At 42.6% G+C, this 25,520-nt stretch overlaps 1 protein-coding gene across 3 annotated transcripts; it reads right to left on the reverse strand.

The window, feature by feature from the left end:
• Positions 1–10,099: 10,099 nt before the first annotated feature.
• On the reverse strand, positions 10,100–24,929 carry elk4 (ETS transcription factor ELK4). Of its 3 annotated transcripts, none has more exons than XM_029676568.2 (6): positions 24,410–24,929; positions 18,423–18,637; positions 15,973–16,686; positions 15,577–15,825; positions 14,791–14,916; positions 10,100–13,733 (listed from the first exon to the last, which is right to left on the reverse strand). In XM_029676568.2, the coding sequence occupies exons 2-6, from the start codon at positions 18,627–18,629 to the stop codon at positions 13,686–13,688; spliced, it is 1,344 nt and encodes a 447-aa protein (XP_029532428.1). In that variant the 5' UTR covers positions 18,630–18,637; positions 24,410–24,929; the 3' UTR covers positions 10,100–13,685. The 3 variants fall into 3 exon arrangements, with proteins under 3 accessions (XP_029532428.1, XP_029532420.1, XP_029532437.1); XM_029676560.2 differs by having other exon boundaries at positions 10,100–13,777; positions 24,410–24,927; XM_029676577.2 differs by lacking the exon at positions 15,577–15,825 and having other exon boundaries at positions 10,100–13,777.
• Positions 24,930–25,520: the final 591 nt, after the last annotated feature.

The following is a 25,520-nucleotide window of genomic DNA, read 5'->3' on the forward strand; positions in this document are numbered from 1 at the left end:
TGTCTTTGTCTTTCTAAATGCTGTCTGACCATGACACAGTGTAAAGCCATGAACAGCATGAGACCAAAGCCTCCTCCATTGACATGCTGCTTCTATAAACTCACGTCAGCTGGTATCCTGCTGGATCCTTGACTAATCCCAGTGTCTTATAAAGAGCTTTAATGTAGACAATGACCCTTGTGACTCAGGTGAAGCAATGACATGAGGAGAAATGGTGTTGCTATGCTATGTGAGCAAGGTGTGGGTGTTGTTACCTCACGGGGCCATTGCTAGATAAAAAGTGTGCATTTTTTGGCGGAACTCCGTCAGGGTCTCAATTTACTGTTGAGTTAGATTAGTAGAATGAATACACAAGGTGCAATTTTGAAATTTGGTTATGTCAGTCACTCAATTAGCCAACCAAATCTTGCTTAGGGCCCCCAAAAGGCTAGGGCCGGCCCTGCTACCTCAAACACTTGTGTCACGGGGCCAGCCTTCCAAATCTCTTGTTGACTTATAAGAAGCTTAGTCTTCCAGGGCTAAGTCTCACGTTATAAACGTTTCCTACTTCTCAAACATACACACACGGCTGCACCACTCCGACAAGTAGCATGTAAACCTGTAAAAAGCATGTTGAACTAAAATAATTTACAGAAGTGAACAAAACAAGAACAAAAGTGTAGAAGCAAATGGTCAGTTTGTCATTTAACCTATAAAAGGGAGGGACAATGACCCAAAACACACCTCCAGGCTGTGTAAGGGCTATTTTACCAAGAAGGAGAGTGATGGAGTGCTGCACCAGATGACCCGGAGTCCACAATCACCTGACCTCAACCCAATTGAGATGGTTTTGGATGAGTTGGACTGTAGAGTGAAAGAAAAGCAGCCAACAAGTGCACAGCATATGTGGGAAATCCTTCAAGGCTGTTGGAAAAACATTCCAGGTGACTACCTCATGAAGCTGGTTGAGAGAATGCCAAGAGCGTGCAAAGCTGTCAAGGCAAAGCGTGGCTACTTATGGAATCTTAAATATAAAATATTTTTATTTGCTTACCACTTTTTGGGTTACAACATGATTCCATATGTGTTATTTCATAGTTTTGACGTCTTCACTATTCTACAAATGCGTCTCTGTGTAAAGTGGATTTAGAGTTTTTTCCCTCTAGTTGCACACTGGTAGAAATGAGGTCAAACAGATTTCAGTTTTCCTGCATTAAAATCCCTTTTTATTATATGCTTATGGCCCTATACAGCTTGTTGTGTGCAGTCTTAGTGCCAGCATCGGTTTGGGTTGGTAAATAAACAGTTATGAAAATTTTTGATGAAAACTCTCTTGGGAAATAGTGTTGTCTACTGCCTTTAATGAGGTACTCTAGCTCAGGCGAGCAAAACCTTGAGACTTCCCTAATATTAGAGGAAGGCAGATTATCCACTCGTCAGGTATCCCACTCACCGTTCTCTTACTAATGATGGGGATTTGGGCCTGGTCCAGGAAGAGCAGTACGTCCTTCGCATCTGCATCACTGAAGAAAAAATCCTTGTCCAGATCGAGGTGAGTACTTACTGTTCTGATGTCCAGAAGATATTTTCAGTCATAGGCAACAATGGCAGAAAACATTATGTACATTTTTTTTTTTTTATCAATGCGAAAAACACAAAATACCACACTTCATTTATTTACTAGGCAAGTCAGTTAAGAACACATTCTTATATTCAATGATGGCCTAGGAACAGTGGGTTAACTGCCTGTTCAGAGGCAGAATGACAGATTTGTACCTTGTCAGCTCGGGGATTTGAACTTGCAACCTTTCGGTTACTAGTCCAACGCTCTAACCACTAGGCTACCCTGCCGCCCCGCTTAGTCAGGAGCCTGTAAAATGACAGCTATCCCCTCCAGCGCCATCCAGTGTTAATATTGTTAAACATACAGCATGTCAACGTTCTAAAAAGAGTGCCCCAAAGGACATTAAGGCCTAACCTATTTGCAAGACAACCACCGGTTGGATCTGGCTCTGACAATTAATATTGATGGTTGTACAGTCGTCTCAAAACGGTAAAGGACCTTGGCGTTACTCTGGACCGTGATCTCTCTTTTGACGAACATGTCAAGACTGTTTCAAGGACAGCTTTTTTTTCCATCTACGTAACATTGCAAAAATCAGTAACTTTCTGTCTAAAAATTAGTCCATAATTTGTCACTTCTAGATTTGACCACTGCAATGCTCTACATTCTGACTACCTGGATAAAGCCCAAAATAAATTTCAGTTAGTGCTAAACATGGCTGCTAGAATCTTGACTAGAACCAAAAAATTTGATCATATTTCTCCAGTGCTAGCTTCCTGTTAAGGCTAGGGCTGACTTCAAGGTTTTACTGTTAACCTACAAAAAATGACATGGGCTTACTCCTAACTATCTTTCCAATTTGATCCTGCCGTACATACCTACACGTACGCTACGGTCACAAGACGCAGGCTTCCTTATTGTCCCTAGAATTTCTAAGCAAACAGCTGGAGGCAGGGCTCTCCTATAGAGCTCCATTTTTATGGAATGGTCTGCCTATCCATGTGAGAGACGCGGACTCTGTCTCGACCTTTTTAAGTCTTTATTGAAGACTCATCTCTTCAGTAGGTCTTATGATTGAGTGTAGTCTGGCCCAGGAGTGTGAAGGTGAACGGAAAGGCACCCTTGCTGTCTCTCCCTCTCTCCACTGAGATTCTCTGCCTCTAACCCTATTACGGGGGCTGAGTCACTGGCTTACTGTTGCTCTTCGATGCCGTCCCTAGGAGGGGTGCGTCACTGGAGTGGGTTGATTCTCTGACGTGATCTTCCTGCCCCCCCCCCTCGGGTTCGTGGTGTGGGGGAGATCTTATTGGGCTATACTCAGCCTTGTCTCAGGGTAGTAAGTTGGTGGTTGAAGATATCCCTCTAGTGGTGTGGGGGCTGTGTTTTGGCAAAGTGGGTGTGGTTATATCCTGCCTGTTTGGCCCTGTCTGGGGTTATAGTCAGACAGTGTCTCCCGACCTCTCCTGTCTCAGCCTCCAGTAATTATGCTGCAATAGTTTATGTGCCCGGGGCTAGGGTCTGTCTGTTATATCTGGAGTATTTCTCCTGTCTTATCCGGTGTCCTGTGTGAATTTAAGTATGCTCCCTCTAATTCTCTTTCTCGCTCTCTCTTTCCCATATCTCAGAGGATCTTAGCCCTAGGACCATGCCTCAGGACTACCTGGTCTGATGACTCCTTGCTGTCCCCAGTCCACCTGGTCATGCTGCTGCTCCAGTTTTAACTGTTCTGCCTGCGACTATGGAACCCTGACCTGTTCACCGGACGTGCAACCTTGTCCCGGTCCTCTCTCTCTCTACTGCACCTGCCGTCTCTTACTCTGAATGATCAGCTATGAAAAGCCAACTGACATTTACTCCTGAGGTGCTGACCTGTTGCACCTTCTACAACCACTGTGATTATTATTATTTGACCCTGCTGGTCATCTAAGAACGTTTGAACATCTTGGCCATGTACTGTTATAATCTCAACCTGGCACAGCCAGAAGAGGACTGGCCACCCCTCACAGCCTGGTTCCTCTCTAGGTTTCTTCCTAGGTTCCGGCCTTTCTATTAAGTTTTTCCAAGCCACCGTACTTCTACAGCTGCATTGCTTGTTGTTTGGGGTTTTAAGCTGGGCTTCTGTATAGCACTTTGAGACATCGGCTGGTGTAAAAAGGGATTTATAAATACATTTGATTGATATTCTTTAGTCAAGGTCCATGTGTTTCATTCAAAACCCTGTATTTCCTCTTCTCTCTTTCTCTCCCTCAGTATCTGTCCGTCCGACTGACAGTCTCGCATTTCAGCTATGTAGTATGATTTGATACATTTAGTAGGTATGCCCAATCCCATCACCACTCCACCGTTTAAACCACTCTCCCCATCCTACCCTCTACTGCTCCCTTACTCCCAAGTTCGTTCCCTCTTTCTCCACTCCCACACCCTACTCGCTGCTTAGCTCCCACGCCACCTTCAACCTCTTTCTCCACTCCCACACCCTACTCGCTGCTTCGCTACCACGCCACCTTCAACCTCTTTCTCCACTCCCACACACTACTCGCTGCTTCGCTCCCACACCACCTTCAACCTCTTTCTCCACTCCCACACCCTACTCGCTGCTTCGCTCCCACGCCACCTTCAACCTCGTTCTCCACTCCCACACCCTACTCGCTGCTTCGCTCCCACGCCACCTTCAACCTCTTTCTCCACTCCCACACCCTACTCGCTGCTTCGCTCCCACGCCACCTTCAACCTCTTTCTCCACTCCCACACCCTACTCGCTGCTTCGCTCCCACGCCACCTTCAACCTCTTTCTCCGCTCCCACGCCCTACTCGCTGCTTCGCTCCCACGCCACCTTCAACCTCGTTCTCCGCTCCCACACTCTACTCGCTGCTTCGCTCCCACGGCATCTTCAACCTCGTTCTCCGCTCCCACACTCTACTCGCTGCTTCGCTCCCACGCCACCTTCAACCTCGTTCTCCACTCCCACACTCTACTCGCTGCTTCGCTCCCACGCCACCTTCAACCTCTTTCTCCACTCCCACACCCTACTCGCTGCTTCGCTCCCACGCCACCTTCAACCTCTTTCTCCACTCCCACACCCTACTCGCTGCTTCGCTCCCACGCCACCTTCAACCTCTTTCTCCACTCCCACACCCTACTCGCTGCTTCGCTCCCACGCCTCCTTCAACCTCTTTCTCCACTCCCACACCCTACTCGCTGCTTCGCTCCCACGCCACCTTCAATCTCTTTCTCCACTCCCACACCCTACTCGCTGCTTCGCTCCCACGCCACCTTCAACCTCTTTCTCCACTCCCACACCCTGCTCGCTGCTTCGCTCCCACGCCACCTTCAACCTCTTTCTCCACTCACACACCCTGCTCGCTGCTTCGCTCCCACGCCACCTTCAACCTCTTTCTCCACTCCCACACCCTACTCGCTGCTTCGCTCCCACGCTACCTTCAACCTCTTTCTCCACTCCCACACTCTACTCGCTGCTTTGCTCCCACGCCACCTTCAACCTCTTTCTCCACTCCCACACCCTGCTCGCTGCTTCGCTCCCACGCCACCTTCAACCTCTTTCTCCTACCCTCAACCTCTCCCCCACCTCTTGTCTATCCCAGAGCAAAATAAGCGGTAACTGCGAGCTGCAGTTTTCCAGCTGTGCTGCATGTGTAAAATGTCCAGTGTTAACACATTTATGGATTATGTACCTTTGTTTGTAACAATGTTTTTTCCCCTTATTTGTCAGTGTTGTGTGGCAGCCCCATGCCCAGGATGATGGCGTGTCATATGACTATTCCCAGATCTATGGGCAGTGTTCATTTTGTAAACATAATAGTGACAAAAATGTCAAACACCTATTTTTCAGCTGCAATTGAGGAGGTTATAACTGACTAAATAAACCCAGAAAAATCTTTCATTTGACTTAAACAGGAGGAGACTAAATGATCTGTGACTAAAATCTGACTACTGAGTGGACAGGACAATAGTTTTTGGAGAGATTGAGAGCTTTCCAGTGATAAGCACAATTATTATTTGCAGCACAGATGCGCAACACAGTTCCGTTCAGCAGTGGGAAGGACACAGCCTAGCCTATATCAGCTTGTGAGCTGCTGGGGAGCAAGCGATGAGCGTGAGCAGACAGGCTCTGCCTCCTATTATACACATCACTTAGGCGACTCTCTTGCTTCACCTGTAGCTAAACAGTCACCAGCAGCCTGGTTATGAAACACAAGCTGTTTTACGAAATGAAAAACAATAGCATTAAGTTTAAGAGTAAAACAACAGTCTAACTATGTCTCTGTCCCTTGAGTGTAGAAACGTTTAAAAATGTGTAGTCTCTATCGCTTGTCGCTTGTGTAGTTTCCCCACCGCTTGTCATAGCGAGGTTCTGTAACCAATGAACTAGCCAAGTCTCCCTCTTTTCCTCTGAGAAAACGGTGAGTTCATGTGGACCTGTTAATAATGGGATATGATAAAGGGTGAGTCGGTCAAGGATCGATGCAGACAAGGTGGTAGATTGTACGACAAGCGACAGGTTTATTCAGAGTGAAGATATCTGGTACGGCGTATATACGGGCCCCTCTGTTAGCTCATCAGAGACTAGCAAAAAGGCACTTGCTAACAGTGGGTACAAGCTTCATATACAGAACAGAAAGTAGGTTGATTTCTAGGAGATCGGATCTTCGGATTGGATCAGGCTGGGGTGTAGTCATCCGGCATTGGCTCTGTTGCCTGTCCGTCATCGTAGAATCCTGCCATGCCTGTTCTTGGTCGTCACACCATGTTCAGCTGAAAAGGAGATCTGGTGTGTGCGCTATCTTCAGTCACTAAGTCTAGGCTTTCTGCCAATCTGTGGGTGTCTTATCTGGGTGTCCTCGGCAGCTATGTGTGTACTGTATTTGCGTCCCTATCTTCTGGGGTCAGTGTGTAATGTGTGTGCGTCCCTATCTTCAGGGGAGTTGTGGCCGAACTGCCGGCTAGCACCTGTGGCTAGGAGTATCCTGTTGTGACAGTGTTCTGGATGATTACAGTGAGTGTGTGTGTGAGAAATATCCTGTATGGAGCCCGACCTGTTTTACTATGAAAATACGTTGTCTCAGCTATAGTAGTGTAATGTCACCTACATAGGAATTAATAGTAATGTAGTGTCACCTACATAGGAATTAGCAGTCCTCTACAGACCCAACGACTCAGACTTCAGTACTTGGACCAGGACTTGAGCACGGGGACTTCAGCCATAGGGACATGTGACTCGATGATTGTTGACTCTTACATGGACTCGGACACAGGGGACTTGGAACTCGATTTCAGACTCGAGGTTTAGTGACTCGACTACATCACTGGGCGAAACAGTTATCAGCTCCCTTTCTACTTTTGGACATCAATGTGCCTGTGTTGATAACAATTGCAATGACGTGACCGAGTGATGGAGGTGCAACCCATACTACTTTTCCAATACTTTGCGACACCATCTGGTGATTGTGCTACTCTCAAGCATGTCTGTTTTTTAATGAAATGTGCAATATCTGTGTAGGCTGAATTAGGATTTTACATGGCCGGATAATTGTTATAGTGTATATTCTGATATAGTGAACAAAAATATAAATGCAACATGCAACAATTGCAAAGATTTTACTGAGTTACAGTTCACAGAAGTTCACAGCCTACCTGGCTGCCCGGCCAGCATGACCTTACTATCTGACTAGCCAGACCTACCTGGCTGCCCGGCCAGCATGACCTTACTATCTGACTAGCCAGACCTACCTGGCTGCCCGGCCAGCATGACCTTACTATCTGACTAGCCAGACCTACCTGGCTGCCCGGCCAGCATGACCTTACTATCTGACTAGCCAGACCTACCTGGCTGCCCGGCCAGCATGACCTTACTATCTGGCTAGCCAGACCTACCTGGCTGACCTGCTAGCCCTACCAACCTGGTTGGTCGGACCTACTTGGCCCGACCAACCTACCTAGCTCGCTGGCCAGCTGGACCTACCTGGCTGGCCAGCTGGACCTACCTGGCTGGACTTATCTGGCAGACCTAGCTGGCCAACTAGCTGGACCTATCTTGCTGGTCTGACCTACTAATTGACCAGCCAGGCAGGTCCGGCCGGCAAAATAGGTCCGGCCAGTCGGCCAGCTAGTTCCAAAACATACCCTTAATAATAATTAATGCAAGTCATGCAGAGCCCTTGGTCTAGTGATAACCCAGCTTAGACACGTCACCCTTCTCCCATATTTTGTTGTGTTAGCCTGAATTTTAAATTGATTAAATTGAGATTTGTTGTCACTGGCCTACACACACAGTTTTTCGAACTATTTACAAATTAATTAAAACTGAAAAGCTGAAATAAGTATTCAACCCCCTTGTTATGGCAATAAGTTCAGGAGTAAAGATTTGCTTAACAAGTCACATAATAGAGCCCCACAGTTTGAGGTGTCATAATAGCCATAGAAACCTAGCGGTCAAACAGGAAAATGGTTCCAACTGTTTTTCAAACTATTTTTTTCCCATTTCGAAACACTGTTTCGTGTAGGCTTACTCGGGCATGACGTTTTGATATCCATATAAAGTGCATTTGGAAAGTATTCAGACCCAATGACCTTTTCCTCATTTTGTTACTACAGCCTTATTTTAAAATGGCTCAAATAAAAAAAATGCAATTTACACACAATACCCCAAAATGGCAAAGTGAAAATAGTTTTTTAAAATGTTTGCAAATGTATAAACAATAAAGAACAGAAATACCTTATGTAAATAAGTATTTAGACCCTTTGATATGAGATTTGAAATTGAGCTCAGTTGCATCCTGTTTTCATTGATCATCCTTGAGATGTTTCTACAACTTGATTTGAGTCCACCTGTGGTAAATTCAATTGATTGGACATGATTTGGAAAGGCACATACCTGTCTATATAAGGTCCTACAGTTGACAATGCATGTCAGAGCAAAAACCAAGCCGTGAGGTCAAAGGAATGGTCTGTAGAGCTCCAAGACAGCATTGTGTCGAGGCACAGATCTGGGGAAGGGTACCAAAAAATGTCTGCAGCATTGAAGGTCCCCAAGAACACAGTGGCCTCCATCATTATTAAATGGAAGAAGTTTGGAACTACCAAGACCCTTCCTAGAGCTGGCCGCCCGGCCAAACTGAGCAATCGGGGGAGAAGGGCCTTGGTCAGGGAGGTGATCAAGAACACAATGGTCACTCTAACAGAGCTCTAGATTTCCTCTGTAGAGATGGGGAGAACCTTCCAGAAGGACAAGCATCTCTGTAGCACTCCACCAATCGGAGGACATTCGTCAGTAAAAGGGACATGACAACTAGCCTGGAATTATCCAAAAGGCACCTAAAAGACTCTCAAACCATGAGAAACAAGATTCTCTGGTCTGATGAAACCAAGATTGAACTCTTTGGCCTGAATGCCAAGTGTCATGTCTGGAGGAAACCTGGCACCATCCCTAGTGTGAACTATGGTGATGGCAGCATCATGCTGTGGGGATGTTTTTCACAGGCAGGGACTGGGAGATTAGTCAGGATCGAGGCAAAGATGAACAGAGCAAAGTACAGAGATCCTTAATGAAAACCTGCTCCAGAGTGCTCAGGACCTCAGATTGGGGTGACGGTTAACTTTACAACAGGACAACAAACCTAAGCACACAGCCAAGACAAAGCAGGAGTGGCTGAATGTTTCTTGAGTGGCCCAGCCAGAGCCCAGACTTGAACCCTATCTAACAGCTTTGGAGAGACCTGAAAATAGCTGTGCACCAACGCTCCCCATCCAACCTGACAACGCTTGAGAGGATCTGCAGAGAAGAATGTGAGAAACTTCCCAAATACAGGTGTGCCAAGCTTGTGTATAAGAAAGGTCAGGAAATATAATGTTTTTACACACATTTAATCCCTTACCTTGTTGGCACAATACCTCCATTTGTTTGTATGGGTTGCCTTCAGATTCTAGATTCTCATGACACTCGTGGGGTCCTAGAGCAGAACACAATCATATTTGTGAGTCTCCCCTTTCCATAGAGTTTTCAACAGTGTGTAGGCCAAACTGTTCAGACACAACATAAATGTGTCTGACAAACACTTTCCACCGCAGATGCGGAAGCCCGACAGGCAGAGGAGGTGGATTGAGACGCAGCCCATACAAAAAATATATATCTTTAGCTTAAACTGACAGCTTTTGATTGGGATTTTATTTTAATATGTTACGGGTGAGCCAATAGACAACGATTTTAAACTGAAAGTACCGGTTTAATAATTGAATTGTGATTCAAGGAAAAGTGGTTAAATTCTTTAGTCAAAGGTGTTGGGGGAGGGGGGGTGCTAAGCTGACACATGGAATTGTTTTAAAATGGTCATACTATGGATCATTTTCCTTTTAAATTTTAGGACACCTTAAGGTATCAAAAAAATATATATATTCTGATAAAATATTGATTTCGGCCGTTACTACTAAAGCCCATAGAAACGCATTGAATAACGTTCATAAAAGGGACAGTGAACAAAATACATAAGAAACAAGGCTTTGAAGTGTCCCGTCTTAAATCTAGGAAATATTTTAAAAACTCAGGAAATAAATATTTTTATTTATTTAACCCCTTTTTGGGGTAGGCACAAAACTACCGTAATACATTTCTTTTTATACAGGTACAGGTTACCTTCAGATGAGTCCCGTGACACTTGTGGGGGTCCTAGAGCAAAACAGAGAACACCATCGTGTTCGTGAGTCCCTTTCCACAGTGTAGGTCAAACCCTTCAGACACTAGACGTTTATGTGAGAAGACCGATTTTCGGGATGTCTCATGGTCTGACAAACACCGGTCTAGCTCTGCCACGTTTCACCTCAGATGTGGATGTGGTGGATTGAGACGTGTCCAATGCAACAAAACTCTATCTAGCTTGACAGATTTTTTGTTGTTATGTAACTTAGATTGACAAACAGGTGCATCAATCGACTCTAGGGGGTTTAATGTAAAATACATTTTTTTTCTGAAATATGCACTAGGTGTAATGTTTTGTGCAACAGGGTCTAATGAATGAAACATGAATCAATCATTAATATGCCTACATATTCAGAGGTTGTCTTTATCAGAACTATAGTTATGTATATAGAACTGTTTGACTACTGTATCAAGTTAATAAATCCAACTCTTTAGTTTAGAGGTAATACACATCTGTTATAAGGCCAAACTAAACATAGGGACTCTGCTTCATTTAAAGTAATGCCTCTTAGACACACTTCCTTAGAATAAACATTTAAGATTTAATCCTTAGATTTGCATTATAAAGTACTTTGTGCATAGTTTCTGTTGATTGGGAAATAGAAATGTACACAATATTCATTTACAGCTATAATTAGATCAATATAGCTTTTTGAAAGAAGTATAATTTGAAACACAGGAAAGCGATGCTGTAAAATCTCATACTACAGGCACCCCATTGTTCTAAATGCCAACATTAAGACACACACCTACACAGACAATATTAACAATATCAAAATACTTAACAAAGACATGGATTTAAGTTTCACTCCTTAAGGCTTCGATGCTCAAATAGTCAATGCCATTAGTCCAACAATGAGTATAGAAAACGGTGTAAAAACCAAAGACATCACCATTAAAAACAGACAACAGAACAGCATGGAGCCTCGCATCTGGTCATGTAACAAAACCACAGATTACAATTCAGATTGTTAGGGTGATGAGGGAGACGGAATTCATTGAAAATACATGTCAGCTGAAGTTCATCACAATCATATGACAGAGAAAATAGTATCTGACATCTCATAAGCAGATAACAGACACAAAGAGAGGGATTAAGACAGGTTTGAAGGTATACTGATAAATCATATACATGTTTTAGCTCGTGCAAAATCAAGTTTAGCAGAATCTTCCTAGAAATGATTTGTGGTACATTAATAGCTCATGTTCCTCATTCACAGGACTTGCAAATGTGGGTGACGATATTTCATACTTAAGATGACTGTCATTCAAATCATAATACCTATGCAAACCTGTTCTAAAACATGAATCATATACACCAAAAAAATGTTATGTCACATTATGTCATGAGAATAAGTTTAAAAAACACTATTGTGACAGGCTTTGTGAACACCCTGTGTGAGTATTCTGACAGCCTGCTTCTGCCTTCAACCGTGCCACATCATTGCCATTTTCTAAACAGTCTTGACAAGGTGACATGTTTGCAATGCAGAAACAGACTGGCACCACCCAGGCTATTCACTGGCCATGTCATGGCAAGGGCTGTTTTTACACACGGGTCATTTTACCCACACCTGGGAGAGGAAACACATAGGAGAGCCGACTTTAGATGAGTAAAGGACCGGTAGAAATCTATAATACTTACATTATGTAGTCTTTTACTTGATCAATTCACGTTATAAACCAAATACTGTTAGTGCTCTGTAGAAGCTGAGGTTTGCTCCCAGGGAGAGCGTATAGGCACTGGAGACCAGGGCAGAGGGAGTCGGATAGGGTGGAGAGGAGGGATGGTTGTTCCTCCTCTTCATGTTTGGCTTGGGGGTTAAGGCACCACATTAGAATGGCTGAGTCTTATGGAGCAATGCTGTGGGTTAGTGACAATATGCCATCCAACACTAGCGCCAGCGAAAGTACTCCTCACTTATCAATTCTATATTCGGAATCTAGATGTGATTTTGCTTCACACATTTAATGTTTTTCTTATGGCTTTATATCAACAGAAGTGCATAGCCTTAGGGTTAGTTTAGGGTGAGGATCATTATTTGCTCAATCTCCACAAGGTTCGTGGCTATTTGTCAAAGGAGGTGATAATGGTCCATTGTACTACCTGAGGCCACAGGTTGGTTTAGATTTCCTTTGTAGGTTAGGAATATGGTTAAGGCCAGGTTTAAGGTTGGGACAAAGGTAATGGTTATGGCTTCTCATAAATGTACCTAGAGGTATAGGGGATTTTTCACACAAATTCAAGCATTACCAACCCATAGGTCACATATGCCCATTTGTCTCTGGTATAAATGGTGGGTGTGAGGTGTTTTGGTTTTGTTCTGATGTGAGGCCGTTACAGTAAGGACTTAATCTGTTATGGCAACAGTTTCTGCTTGCCAACACCAAGTGTGAGGCCAGTTGAAGCATTTCCCATCTGAGGTGGTCTCCAACTTTTAACAAATGTAACATGTCACGAGCTACAAATTATTTTCTAGCTTTCAAATATATACATTATTCTCTCTCTGGATCCTTTGTGTACAAGAGAAAGTAGTGCACTCTTTTCTGTCAATATACCTGGTAAAATAATGGTTAATAAAAAACTAAGGAGGGCCCTACAAAAATAAAATAAAAATCCCCAAATTTGGTTTAATATTTTCCCAAATTCTGTTCTCTCCGTTTTATTTTTCCTGGTTTTAGATTTTTTAGTTTGTCACTCTCAAATTACAATTGTTCACAGAGAAACAACCAAACTGGATGGTCTGAATCAATGTCAATGCTTAAAAAGAACGAACATTTAGATTTGAGTGAAATTCCCCTTTTTTAATATTTAATTGCGCATCTCGTGTGCCGTCTAATGTACCGGTCTAGCGATGGTTCTGTAGTGCTATTTTTGGCTTTTTAAGCCAATAGTGGCTAACCAGGGGGGGATAATGTCAATGTTGCGTTGGTTAGATAGTAGCTGGGCGCTTGCAGTGTCCGATACTTGTGAGATTTGTTTGACAGTTTGCAGTGAAACATGTGAAAATTGTGAGTTACTGGTATCTCGTGATTGACCTGTTGGAGACCCCTGGTTTAAAACATACAACAAATAGCAGGAACATTACCCATGAAAACATCTAAAAAACTGCATTGGAATTGACAACACAGCATCAAACAGAATAGAAGGAAATAATATGAAGGTTTACATAAAAAAAAATCTGTAATACCATTGGTCTCAAGAACAGAGACACAATTGCCTGTTCCAGGTAGAGATGCACATTTGTGACTGCTCAGCATCCAATCCATGAACTTTGCAGCACCCATTACTATGGCAATTCCTAAAAAGTCTGGCTAAGCCCTCTTTAGGGGAGTTGTGAACCACCGTGTCTTGTCTGTGTGGGGGGAGCTGAAGTAGGGCCTCATTGTCTGGGGGCTGCACAGGTTCCAAGGATAAGGTCTCTTATGTCTTATGAGGGTCTGGGGTGAGGGGTCCAGGGGTGTTGGTCCCATCGAGGCTGTGTGTGGGGATATGGAAATGAGGGGTGAGCACCGAGGGGAACTGGAAGAGAACACATAAGAGAACACATGAACACAGAACTGCTTCAAATGGGTCATAAAGAGCAGAATTTGGGTCCATAGAATAGAGGACATAAACAGACGACACAGTAAGGAGTAGAAACACAGGGTGTTTCTCAATATGCATACTATCGTGCTCAGAGTTCGTTCTCAGAGGATGCTAGAGTGTGGAGAATGCATAAAAATGTATATTTTGAGAAGCACTCCCCTGCCATTGCATTACCTTTAACCAATACAGGCAAAACAACTACAAAGTAAATGCAAGCATGTAACTTCATAATTATGAGCCACCTACAGTGGGGCAAAAAAGTATTTTGTCAGCCACCAATTGTGCAAGTTCTCCCACTTAAAAAGATGAGAGGCCTGTAATTTATGGACAGGTATCTTTTATACTGATAACAAGTTCAAACAGGTGCCATTAATACAGGTAACGAGTGGAGGACAGAGGAGCCTCTTTCTGTGAGAGCCAGAAATCTTGCTTGTTTGTAGGTGACCAAATACTTATTTCCCACCATAATTTGCAAATAAATTCATTAAAAATCCTAAAATGTGATTTTCTGGATTTTTTAAAATCATTTTGTCAGTCATAGTTGAAGTGTACCTATGATGAAAATGACAGGCCTCATCTTTTTAAGTGGGAGAACTTTGGTTCTCCAAAGTGAGAGAATTGGTGACTGACTAAATACTTTTTTTACTTGGCTCGTCATATTACACCAACAATCCTGGGAATATTTCAATTGAAGCTTGAATCGATTAATACTGAGAAATATGTACAAACAAAGTATGCATCTGCGAACAACCATCCATGTTCCGTTTCATATACTTTGATTTGGACTCGTACTCTGATTACCGTTCCATGCTCGACGCACACTAGTATGCATATCAAACTGACAGAGGACAAGGATAGAAAGAGGGATAAGAGAGACTGAAGTGCAGTGGAGATTGGAAGGATCCCTGAGAGAGGGATGAGTGATGAGAGTGGGGGTGTGTTCTGACCTGGAACAGGGTGTGTGTGCCCTGCTGGCGCCGGGTGGCAGGGCTGAGGGGAGCCACCGGGCTGAGCGTGCTCCAGAAGTGGATGTTAGACAGAAGGGGACTGGGGGTCAGCAACAGAGTGGGTGTCTGTAAATACACACACACACACACACACACACAACAAAAAGGAGATTGTCAGCAATAGATTTGGACACATAAGTAGTAGTCATTTGGGAAGATCTCAAATTATGGCACAAAATTGTTCTCTCAACTAGAATTCCAGCGTTAAGTGCAAGTAGTCGTGCAGACTTGATAAAGACCAGAAGAGAAAAGATGTGCTCTTCTGTATCCATAATGGAGGCTTTGAGGGTTTCGCAGCAGCCCAAGGAAAAGTCAACCCGGAGGAGAAGCTGGCCTGGGGCTGGTTCAAACAGCACTGTCTCATGACCACATTAACATAGACGTTAAACCATAGAGGAAGAATCTGAGAGAATAATGAGACCATTGTCAGGTCCTGCTGATCTAATCTTAAGATCACAACAGGAACACATTGTCATGTGGTCAAACGTCAACATCTCATTGTCATGGTAACTCTGTTCAGACTGGTAGAATTGGTGTTCAATAAAACTACAAAATTGCTGCCATCTGCTGGGGGAAAACTAGCAATGAAATGTGTTGACATTTCACTTAGCCTTGTCCCTAATTGTAAATGTATCTTCTCCTAATCAAGAACACATCTCAAAAAATAATTTGGAGTGTGGAGTGTATAAGATTGCATAAAAATGAATGTGTGTGTGTGTGTCTCACCTGTAGCAATGCAGGTGTGAGAGAGGCGGTGGGAAGGGAGGGGCTGTAGAGGTTCATAGGTGGGAGGTCAGAGGTGGTGACCACCAGTGTAGGAGTGGACAGCTCCAGGACTTTAGGAGGCTTGCGGGCCTTGCCCCCTGTGATATGGCCACTCACACACAACGGAGATAAACTCATCTCCCTATTCCCTCCCTTGTCCCTGTTCTCTACACACACCTCACCACCTGACACTTGGCAAAAACTCTGCACCTGAGAGGGGGGGGGCAGTTGAATCACAGAAAGCAAAAACATGAATGCTAAATCCATCTTCATGTTTAGTAATCTGCGACTCTGTGGACTGGACGGAGATGGTCTCCATGTCGCAGTAGGTTGTGTGTGCATGTGTGTTTTCCTTACCCCCTGTATCTGCGTCTCTGTGGGCTGGGAGGAGATGGACTCGATGTCGCTGTCGATTACTAGCTCCTGGGTGGAGTCAGGCACCATGCTGGGGGAGGGGCTCCGAGTGGGCAACTCTGATAGGCTGAAACTATTCAGGATTCGAAGACTTGAGGATTCCATGGGCTTGGCTTGCTCAAACGCACACACAGCCTGAGGCAGGAGGACAGAGTGTGTCATCACGACATCGCCCATGGGAGGGCACAATGGCGGATTAGGTGTTTCTATTGAAATCAGAGGGCTTCTCTTGGGAGGGGTGGTCCCGAACTTGATAACTGACGCCGACAGCAATGGCTGCTGAGAGGGCGGGTCTTGAGCCTGGGTATTGGACTTCCTGTCGGCCATCTTGTCTGCAGGGTTCTCCATCTTAATGGACTTGAAGAGCTGGCGTCCATTTTGCAGCGAGGTGAGGGTGAAGGAGGTGTACAGGCCAGAGTGGATGTAGTCATTACGGTTGGATGGCTTAGTACTGGACCCCTGTGTCACTGTCATACCTCCACCCCTGTCCCCACCTTCACCATCTCGGGAGTTGTTGTCGCCCCTCTCGGACAGGGGCAGGCTACATCCTGCACCCCCCTCCCCTTCTGGCCGAGCAGAGGCATCCCCTTTCAGGATGTCTGGGTAGGAGACGAAACGGTACACAAACTTCTGCCCGTTCACCTTCTTAATGATGTTCTAGAAGAGAGAGTAGGGGAGAGCGAGAAATGTTACGCTATGTGGAAAAATATGTACAGAAGACACACTCTACTCTCGCTTTCCTCCCCTCCCTCTCTCTCTCTCTTCCAAAAACAACCCACAGAGTAACCACTGTGTGGGACAGTTTCATTCTTCCTGTCTGTACCAAGCTAAATACAGCTCACCACCCCACCCACGGACAGCGGCAGGCTGTCTTTAGGCCAAGCCACAGGCAGAGTGGACGAGACAAACAGCGACACATGAACCCAGCTGTACTCTGGGGGAACCCAGCAGTACTGTGAGGGAACCCAGCAGTACTCTGGGTGGTGTGGTGACATCACAGGATGGCAAAACAGAAACTTCCCTGCCCATAGCTCTACCCAGCTCAGCATTAAACCAAACCCTGCACTCATTTTCAACAGGTCTCATCAAGGGGCCCCTTGTCAAAGTGCATTGTGTGGGAGTGTAAGTTTGAGTGTATGTACCTTGTCATAGTATTTTTTTAAACATTTTATTTCAACTTTATTTAACCAGGTAGGCAAGTTGAGAACAAATTCTCATTTACAATTGCGACCTGGCCAAGATAAAGCATAGCAGTTCGACACATATAACAACACACATGGAGTAAAACAAACATACAGTCAATAATACAGTAGAAAAATAAGTATATATACAATGTGAGCAAATGAGGTGAGATAAGGGAGGTAAAGGCAAAAAAAGAAGGCCATGGTGGCAAAGTAAATGCAATATAGCAAGTAAAACACTGGAATGGTAGGTTTGCAGTGGAAGAATGTGCAAAGTAGAGATAGAAATAATGGGGTGCAAAGGAGCAAAATAAATACATTAGGGGAAGAGTTAGTTGTTTGGCCTAAATTATAGATGGGCTATGTACAGTATTCTGCTGAGTTTGTTGTAATTCATGCTGTGTGTCTGTGTGTGTGTGTGTGTGTGGGGCCCTCTAAAATCTGTGATGCGGACGAGATCACGGAATCCAGACATTAAAACAGGATTCAACAATATTAAAAAATTAACTTATTTGAAAATGTATTGACTTTCCCAAGATTATCATAGGACATGAACAAAATGCATCAGTGATTCTTATTTTCCTTCAACTTTCTGAAGAGGCAACGTGTGAATCCCGTCTGTGTGCTCGTTTGTGTATTCTGGTAGATGGGAAGGCTTTCCAAAAACACTTTGCAATTAAATGTTAACTACAAAGTAGCCTATGCCTACCTGGCAGAATGATATCATGATTATTGTCATCTTTCCAGAGGGTATTTGTTTAGCAAACTACATAAAACAGCACTAACCAAACAAGGCTCTTACATTTTTGTAATTTAGCAGACACTCTTATCCAGAGTGACTTACAGTAGTGAGTTCATACATTTTCATACTGGTCCCCCATGGGGATCAAACTAACAACCCTGGTGTTGCAAGTACCATGCTCTACCAAGTAAGCCAAGGACACTGTGTGCACCTGCTGGTGTGCACTTGAATCTTGGATTTTTCCCAGACCTCAAAAGTGGTCTGCTGATGTGGTTAAAGCATTGTTGTGGACTTAGAACATCCAATTGATTTTTTTCTACTAACAACTGTGATATTGAGAGCAAAAACCTGAAAACATTTTAGACAAATCAGAAACCTTGAAAAACAAAAAAGGAGAACAGAATTTGTGAAAAAACTAAATGGAATTAGGAAAAATAATGTATAAAGCCTATGCATGCATGTGTGCGTACCTTGTCGTAGTAGTATCTTAGGGCTCTGCTGAGCTTGTCGTAGTTCATGCTGGGTTTGTTCTTCCGGGTGCCCCACAGTTTGGCCACCTCCTCTGCCTGCAGCAGCTTGAACTCGCCCTCCTCATTGGTCCAGCAGATCAGCTGATCATTGGTGGGGTCCAATAGGAGCTGGAGAAGGAACTGCCACAGGGTCACGGAGCTGTCCATGCTCCCCGCTACAGAGAGAGAGAAAGGGGATGAAGATGACAGACCAGACATGCAGTGTCACCAAAAGGCAGTTATTGGTGATTCCAAGTCAACCTGAGCATGTAAAAATAAAGTTACATTTACAAATGAAACCACATTCCAAATTATCATTCATGTCTATATGTTGGATTTCAGGCTTTATTTGACCAATTAAAGCAGGAATTGCATGATTTATTTTATATTACAGTGTAGGAGGCCAACTCTCTAAGGCTTTTAGATCATTCATATTTCATTGCAATTAGAAAGGGCTCACAGAGCTTGTTTTTCCACTCACACCTGTCCCCCAATGTTAATGAGGAAGAAGTCCTTTCTTTTCATTGTCAATACCCTTTTTCAGCATGATGATATCCGGAACATTGATAAGTTATGAATGTGATGGATATTGATTTATCAAATCGTAGCTTCACAGACTTGTGCATTCACCAGATTTTGTGTGCTTGTTCTGAGATGTATCCCTTAGACTTTTACTGAAGCAATTGTTGATATCTTGAAAGTTGGGTTCAAGCTAAGAACATCTTGAATATATGCTGAAATGCATTTCTCATACATGGCAGTACCGTTTCTTTTTAGATAATATGTGAATAGTTTCAAATGAAAGCCCTCCAAAATATACTGCCTTCATCCAGTGTCCAGAAAAGTAGATTGGCAGTATAGGCACATACATATGGTCTCATTTGCATATTTTGTTACAATGTTTCAGAAAAATTGTAATCACCCCAAAATATTATATTTTTGTGTCGACATTCAACTGGTAGGGGCTGATATTTATGAAGAGCGAGAGAGAAAAATACATTTTAGGGTGTGGTACCTGGTCTTGTATACACTGTTTTTATGTAACCTTTATTTAACTAGGCAAGTCAGTTAAGAACAAATTCTTATTTACAATGATGGCCTAGGAACAATGGGTTAACTGCCTTGTTCAGGGGCAGAACGACAGAGTTTTACCTTGTCAGCTCGGGGATTCAATCTAGCAACCTTTCGGCTACTAGTCCAACACTCTAACCACCTGCCGCCCCTACTCAGGTAATTACGCAATCCTAAAACACTATGCCTTTTGCTGACATTTTTAAAACATTCCAAATGCTAACAAATGTGTTGACAGATTTTGATCAAGAAATCTTTAAGATTTGAATGTCTAATTCAGACTAACATTCATAACGGTCATTGTACCTTTCTAAAGAAAGTAAAAATGGAAATTACAATATCAAAAGATATACGTTTTTGTGTTTAGCTAAATAGATAGCTTTGTTTTGATACGAGACTTACAGTGCTTTCTGAAAGTATTTAGACCCCTTCCCTTTTTCCACATTTTGTTACGTTACAGCCTTATTCTAAAATGGATTTTAATTTTGTTTTTAAAAGGCTTGTAGAAGAACCAAGAAGAATACCCAAGAAGAATCAAGGCTGTAATCGCTGCCAAAGGTGTTTCACAAGGTACTTAGTAAAGGGTCTGAATGCTTATGTAAATGTAATATTTACAACATTTCTAAAAAACAGTGTTTGCTTTGTCATTATGGGGTATTGTGTGTAGATTGAGGGGGACACACGATTTAATACATTTTAGAATAAGACTGTAACATAACAAAATGTTTAAAAAAGTCAAGGGGTCTGAATATTTTCCGAATGCACTGTACACCTTAGACTTTTGCTTATATGTTCAATCTACCCAAAAAGCTTGTTTATGTCATGAAACATCCATAACGCTACTTATTTTCTTTATTTCTTCAACATGCCACCATTGGGGGAAAAACGTCTGCTTTTTGGGGTACACACTCCCCCCACGGGCTACCATAGACACACATATGTTTAATTTAGCCTATATTTTGTTTGTTCATTCTGTGAGACATTAAAGTTGTGATTTTGCATGCAATTGTTATGTCCATAACGCTTAAATCATCCTTATCAAACTGGTGAACTGCTCCTACTTATAGCCTTGTAAAGTCCCCCATTCAGAATCTACAGCCTCAGTCAACAAGCCTAGAGTATCTGCCCTTTTCTGCACTCAACAACGCAAAAGCAACAACAACAAAAAAAAGTCTGGCACCAAGGCTATCAGATGTTAATGTCAGTTGCAGCATTTGCTAATCTTAATCACCTAATAATGAGTTACTGTTTGGAATTCAAGGTGATTTGATGATCAGTGATTCTGCACAGCCCAGCTCCTTGGTCAGGCATATCATCTTGAATGTCATCAGTCATGAAGAAAACATGTTTTAAACACCTTTTCACCTGTTCTCTAGAAATGCTGTACATTCATTCATAAGGCTTTGAGAGAGACAGACACATTATATTTCTGAATTGTAAAGCTGCAGGGGACATTAGTGTTGTTTGGACTTCTCTAAAGGGGAACTAGAGGGGGTGCAGTGGTAAAGCAGCCTTTCATACAACTCTGAATAACCCCATCACGCACCACTTCATGGACAACAACAAAGGAGCAGGGAGCTTCGTTCTGTTTAACTCGGTTGTGAGAGAACACACACAGAGGGGCTCAGAGGAGAGCTCTACTGTATGAGCCTGGCGTATGGAGGAAATAAGGTGGATTCTACTCCAGTCCAGGCCCATGAAATGGCTAGGTGGAGCCCACATCTATCCTGTCCCTTCAGATATTTAAATACCACAAGGATAGGGCTATAAACAGGACTTGGGTTGTTTTCAAACTGAGGAACAGCATTAGTTTTTAAAATGACAAAAAGGTGAATAGGCTAGTAAAGCTAAAAACTGATTTTGGTTGGTTGATTATGAATGCTAAACAAGACAATTAAACTAAATGAATCAAAAACAACCTAAACATCAAAGCTATTAAGCCCTACATATGTGCTCCTTCCCCTAAACAATATTATACTGAGATTGGGCCAGACACCATTTTAGAATCTTAATTTAAATAAGGCTACTGCCTGTTTTCCTGCCTTAAATGTTTGTATTTTCTGGCATTCCATCTTCAATAGCTCTTATACAAAGCATGCCATGACTATGAAAACTATATATTATGAATCAAATACATTTGGATCAGTATCAATGCGTGACGTCACGTCCGTAAAACAACCTGCACACGCATCTCTCCAAGCTGACAATGGCGGGTGTCACAACTGGCCTATGATGACAACCTTGGGTAAGATCATTTCTTAAGAGGTGAACATGAAAGTAGCCAAGGTTTATTGTTATAGATCATTTTTGGGTGGGGTGAACTACACCTGCTGAAATTTTGCATGAAAGGAGAATGTAATAGGGGTGGTGCATTACAGAGATGAGCTGCTGTTAGAGCTGAGTGATTACACAGAAGATTTTTTTTCATCCCTCGATTATTAAACAACTAATTGACCGACGTCGGTTCAATTGTTTGAATTCCATTTAGTAGGCATGACAAATGTATTATAAAAATGTCAGTTATATAATCAAAATCAATAAATAAAGCATGTTTTGGAGCTCATTCTGTAGTCATGGCACGCTTTGTGTAAAAGCTAATGAAGATTGAAAGCACCCAAATCCTACAAATAAACAAACAAAACTGGATATTTGTCCATCCTCCCCGATTGAGAACTTTAATAGTCATGGCACGCTTTGTCTAAGAGTTACTGAAGATTGGGGGCTTTCAAACAAATTCTAAAAGAAAATTAATCAAATAAAAAACCTGTGGATTTTTGTCCATCCTCCCCCAATTCAGAAAATATAATTTTCATAGTCATGGCACGAGAGCTATTGAAGATTGAAAGCTGAAAAAAATACTAATACAATTCTAATAAAATACAAAAAGATGTGTATTTTTGTCCATCCTTCCCCGATTCAGACTATATCATTTTCATAGTCATGGCACTTTGTGTAAGAGCTACTGAAAATTGAAAGCCAGAAGAAAAGAAATTATAAAAGAAAACATCCCCCCTGCAAAAAAAAAACCTGTGGATTTTTGTCCAATTCAGAATATACAGTGCATTTGAACCCCTTCCCTTTTCCCACATTTTGATACGTTACAGCCTTGTTCTAAAATTGATTAAATATATACATTTTTCCATCAATCTACAAACAATACCCCCCAACGACAAAGTGAAAAAAGTTTTTTAGCAATGTTTGCAAATGTATTAAATTAAAAAGAACAAAAATACCTTATTTACATAACTATTCAGACTCTTTGCTATGAGACTTGAAATTGAGCTCAGGTGCATCCTGTTTCCATTGATCATCCTTAACATGTTTCTACAACTTGATTGGAGTCCACCTGTAGTAAATTCTATTGATTGGACATGATTTGGAAAGGCACACACACCTGTCTATATAAGGTCCCACAGTTGACAGTGCATGTCAAAGAAAAAAAGAAAAAAAACATGAGGTTGAAGGAATTGTCCATAGAGCTCTGAGACAGGATTGTGTCGAGACAGTTCTGGGGAAGGGTACCCAAAAAATGTCTGCAGCATTGAAGGTCCCCCAATAACACAATGCCTCCATCGTTCTTAAATGGATGAATTTTGGAACCACCAAGACTCTTCCTAAGAGACTCTTCAACCCTAAGCATACAGCCAACACAACATAGGAGTGGCTTCAGGACAAGTCTCAATGTCCTTCAGTGGCCCAGCTAGAGGCAGGATAGAACATATCTGGAGAGACCTGAATATAGCTGTGCACCGACACTCCCCATACAACTTGACAGCGCTCGAGGAGCTGAAGAGTAGAATGGGGAATAACTCCCCAAATACAGGTGTGCCAAGCTTTTTGCATCATACTCAAGGCTGTAATCACTGCCAAAGGTGCTTCAATAAAGTACTGAGTAAAGGTTCTGAATACTTATGTAAATGTGATTTGTTTATTTTAAATACATTTGCAAAAATGTCAACCTGTGTTCACTTTGTCATTATGGGCTATTGTGTGTGTAGATTGAGGGGAATCAATTTTAGAATAAGGCTAACGTAACAATGTGGAATAAGTCATGGGCTCTGAATACTTTCTGAATGCACTGTATCATTATCATAATGGTATTCTTTGCATAAGTTATTAATGATTAGAAATCGCAATATCTACCGAGTATCTAATATAAAACTAATTGTACCTCGGTTTGATGTGGTACATCTGACTGCTTGCTCTCTGCATAGGAAATGGGTTTATGGGGCAAGAAGGCCTGATAGGGTTGTGTACTGAACACTGCCTACCTAATGCTTGTGCGTCTAAGAGGCTTAGATAATAAATCTGCCTTGACTCATCCAGGCCAGCTGGGACACACCCCCTACTCACAATCTGACCGTGTAAAATGGGTCAAAAAGGGACCAACTGGCTCTCAGTGCGGCCGCCAACAGACAAGATTATTTATAAAATATATATATATGATTAGAGTTTATCCGACTATGTAACGACACAGCACTCACACAGCTAGGACCCACAGAGAAAAGAGTGAGATGTCACTTGCAATATGTTAGTGGTGTTTTAGTTTGTCCACCAAAACAATAATACCGTACACATCACTAAAATACGGTGTTAATGTGATAGTTGACATAGCTTTTTTTAGTTACTAAATTAACTAGCTTGAAATTCAGACAGCTAGCAGTTGGCTACAACATGGCCATTTCGCTAACGTTAGTAGTTAACCAACGCTAATTTAGCTAACCTAACGCTGAGATTGGATGTAACGATGTATTTACCCATATTGCAATTAGCTAGCTAGCATTTACTGTCATACCCTTTGTCACCAAGCTAGCTGGTTTACAGTATTGTAACTAGCGAACTACGCTAGCGTTAGTTACGGTACGTCGGTAGCTTACCTTGCTAGTATAGCTCGCTTAAAATATGAGCCGTCCAGAAGTGTCGATAAAAGTCCCAAAACATGACAGAAAATGAGCTTGCTATGTTCAGCAAGCAGAGTAGCAAATGGGTAACTACGTAATTTAAGTAAAAACTATAAATTGCCGTATACGTTTTTGGCGATAAAAATACAGTGCGAATATTTAAGAACAGGAAATTAAAACCATGCTGAGATCACTTCCTTGTTATGTTTGCGTTCCATAAACGCATTGTTTTTTTTGTCACCGCCGACTGCTACTGTGGTTTGAAGTGTCGTCGCGCCAACCAATTTTACTTTCAGCTCGTTACATTTGTCGTCCTGTCTTCACAAAAATGATATATATTAAACGATGCTGCAAGCTAAAATAAGTTAGCTGTCGACCCACAATCATATTGTGTAGGCCTGTAATGTAATTTCGCAAGTTACAATATAAAAGGCAAATTTGCTAAGAAATAAGCGACTAGCTATTGTCATGCTTCTGATGCTCGTCTCGCATGAAGCATTTGTGCGTAGGAGACGTGGAGTGAGAAATGTTGCGGCAACCACCCATCGCTAACGGCTATTCTAAAACAACTGGAAACATATTTAGTGCTTCTAGAATGTGTTGTCTGCCAATATGTTTTTTTCCAGGTGTAAATATGCGTTATGTCACATTCTGCTTTTGACACTACTGTTCAGAGCAGAGATGGGTCAAAATAAAATCGGGACAACCTGCTCAACAAATACCCCATCTGACCACTCTGTGACAGCCTTGCACAAAATGTACATTTGTTTGATCAGGAATTCAAAGGGCAAAGCATGTCCAGAGACAGAGTAACCCGTGTCTACTGTCGAGGTGGATTGTAGGTTGCCCCTGTAGATCATGCTCAGAAACCTATGGATCTTATGAACCTATGGATCTCCTTTCCTTATCCTTATGAAAGAACAGCCTTTTCTGTACAGTGGAGGCATCTGGTGTGTGGTATTGGAGTGTCATACCTCTATTGATCAGATGCTTCAGTGACAGTGGTGAACTGAAATTCAGCTATTTCCATACAGTGGATATTTTTCATGATTACAATGATCTAAGCCCCAAGCAAAGTATATCGTCA

This window comes from Oncorhynchus nerka, linkage group LG2 (genome assembly GCF_034236695.1).
Source record: "Oncorhynchus nerka isolate Pitt River linkage group LG2, Oner_Uvic_2.0, whole genome shotgun sequence".
Lineage (NCBI taxonomy): Eukaryota > Metazoa > Chordata > Actinopteri > Salmoniformes > Salmonidae > Oncorhynchus > Oncorhynchus nerka.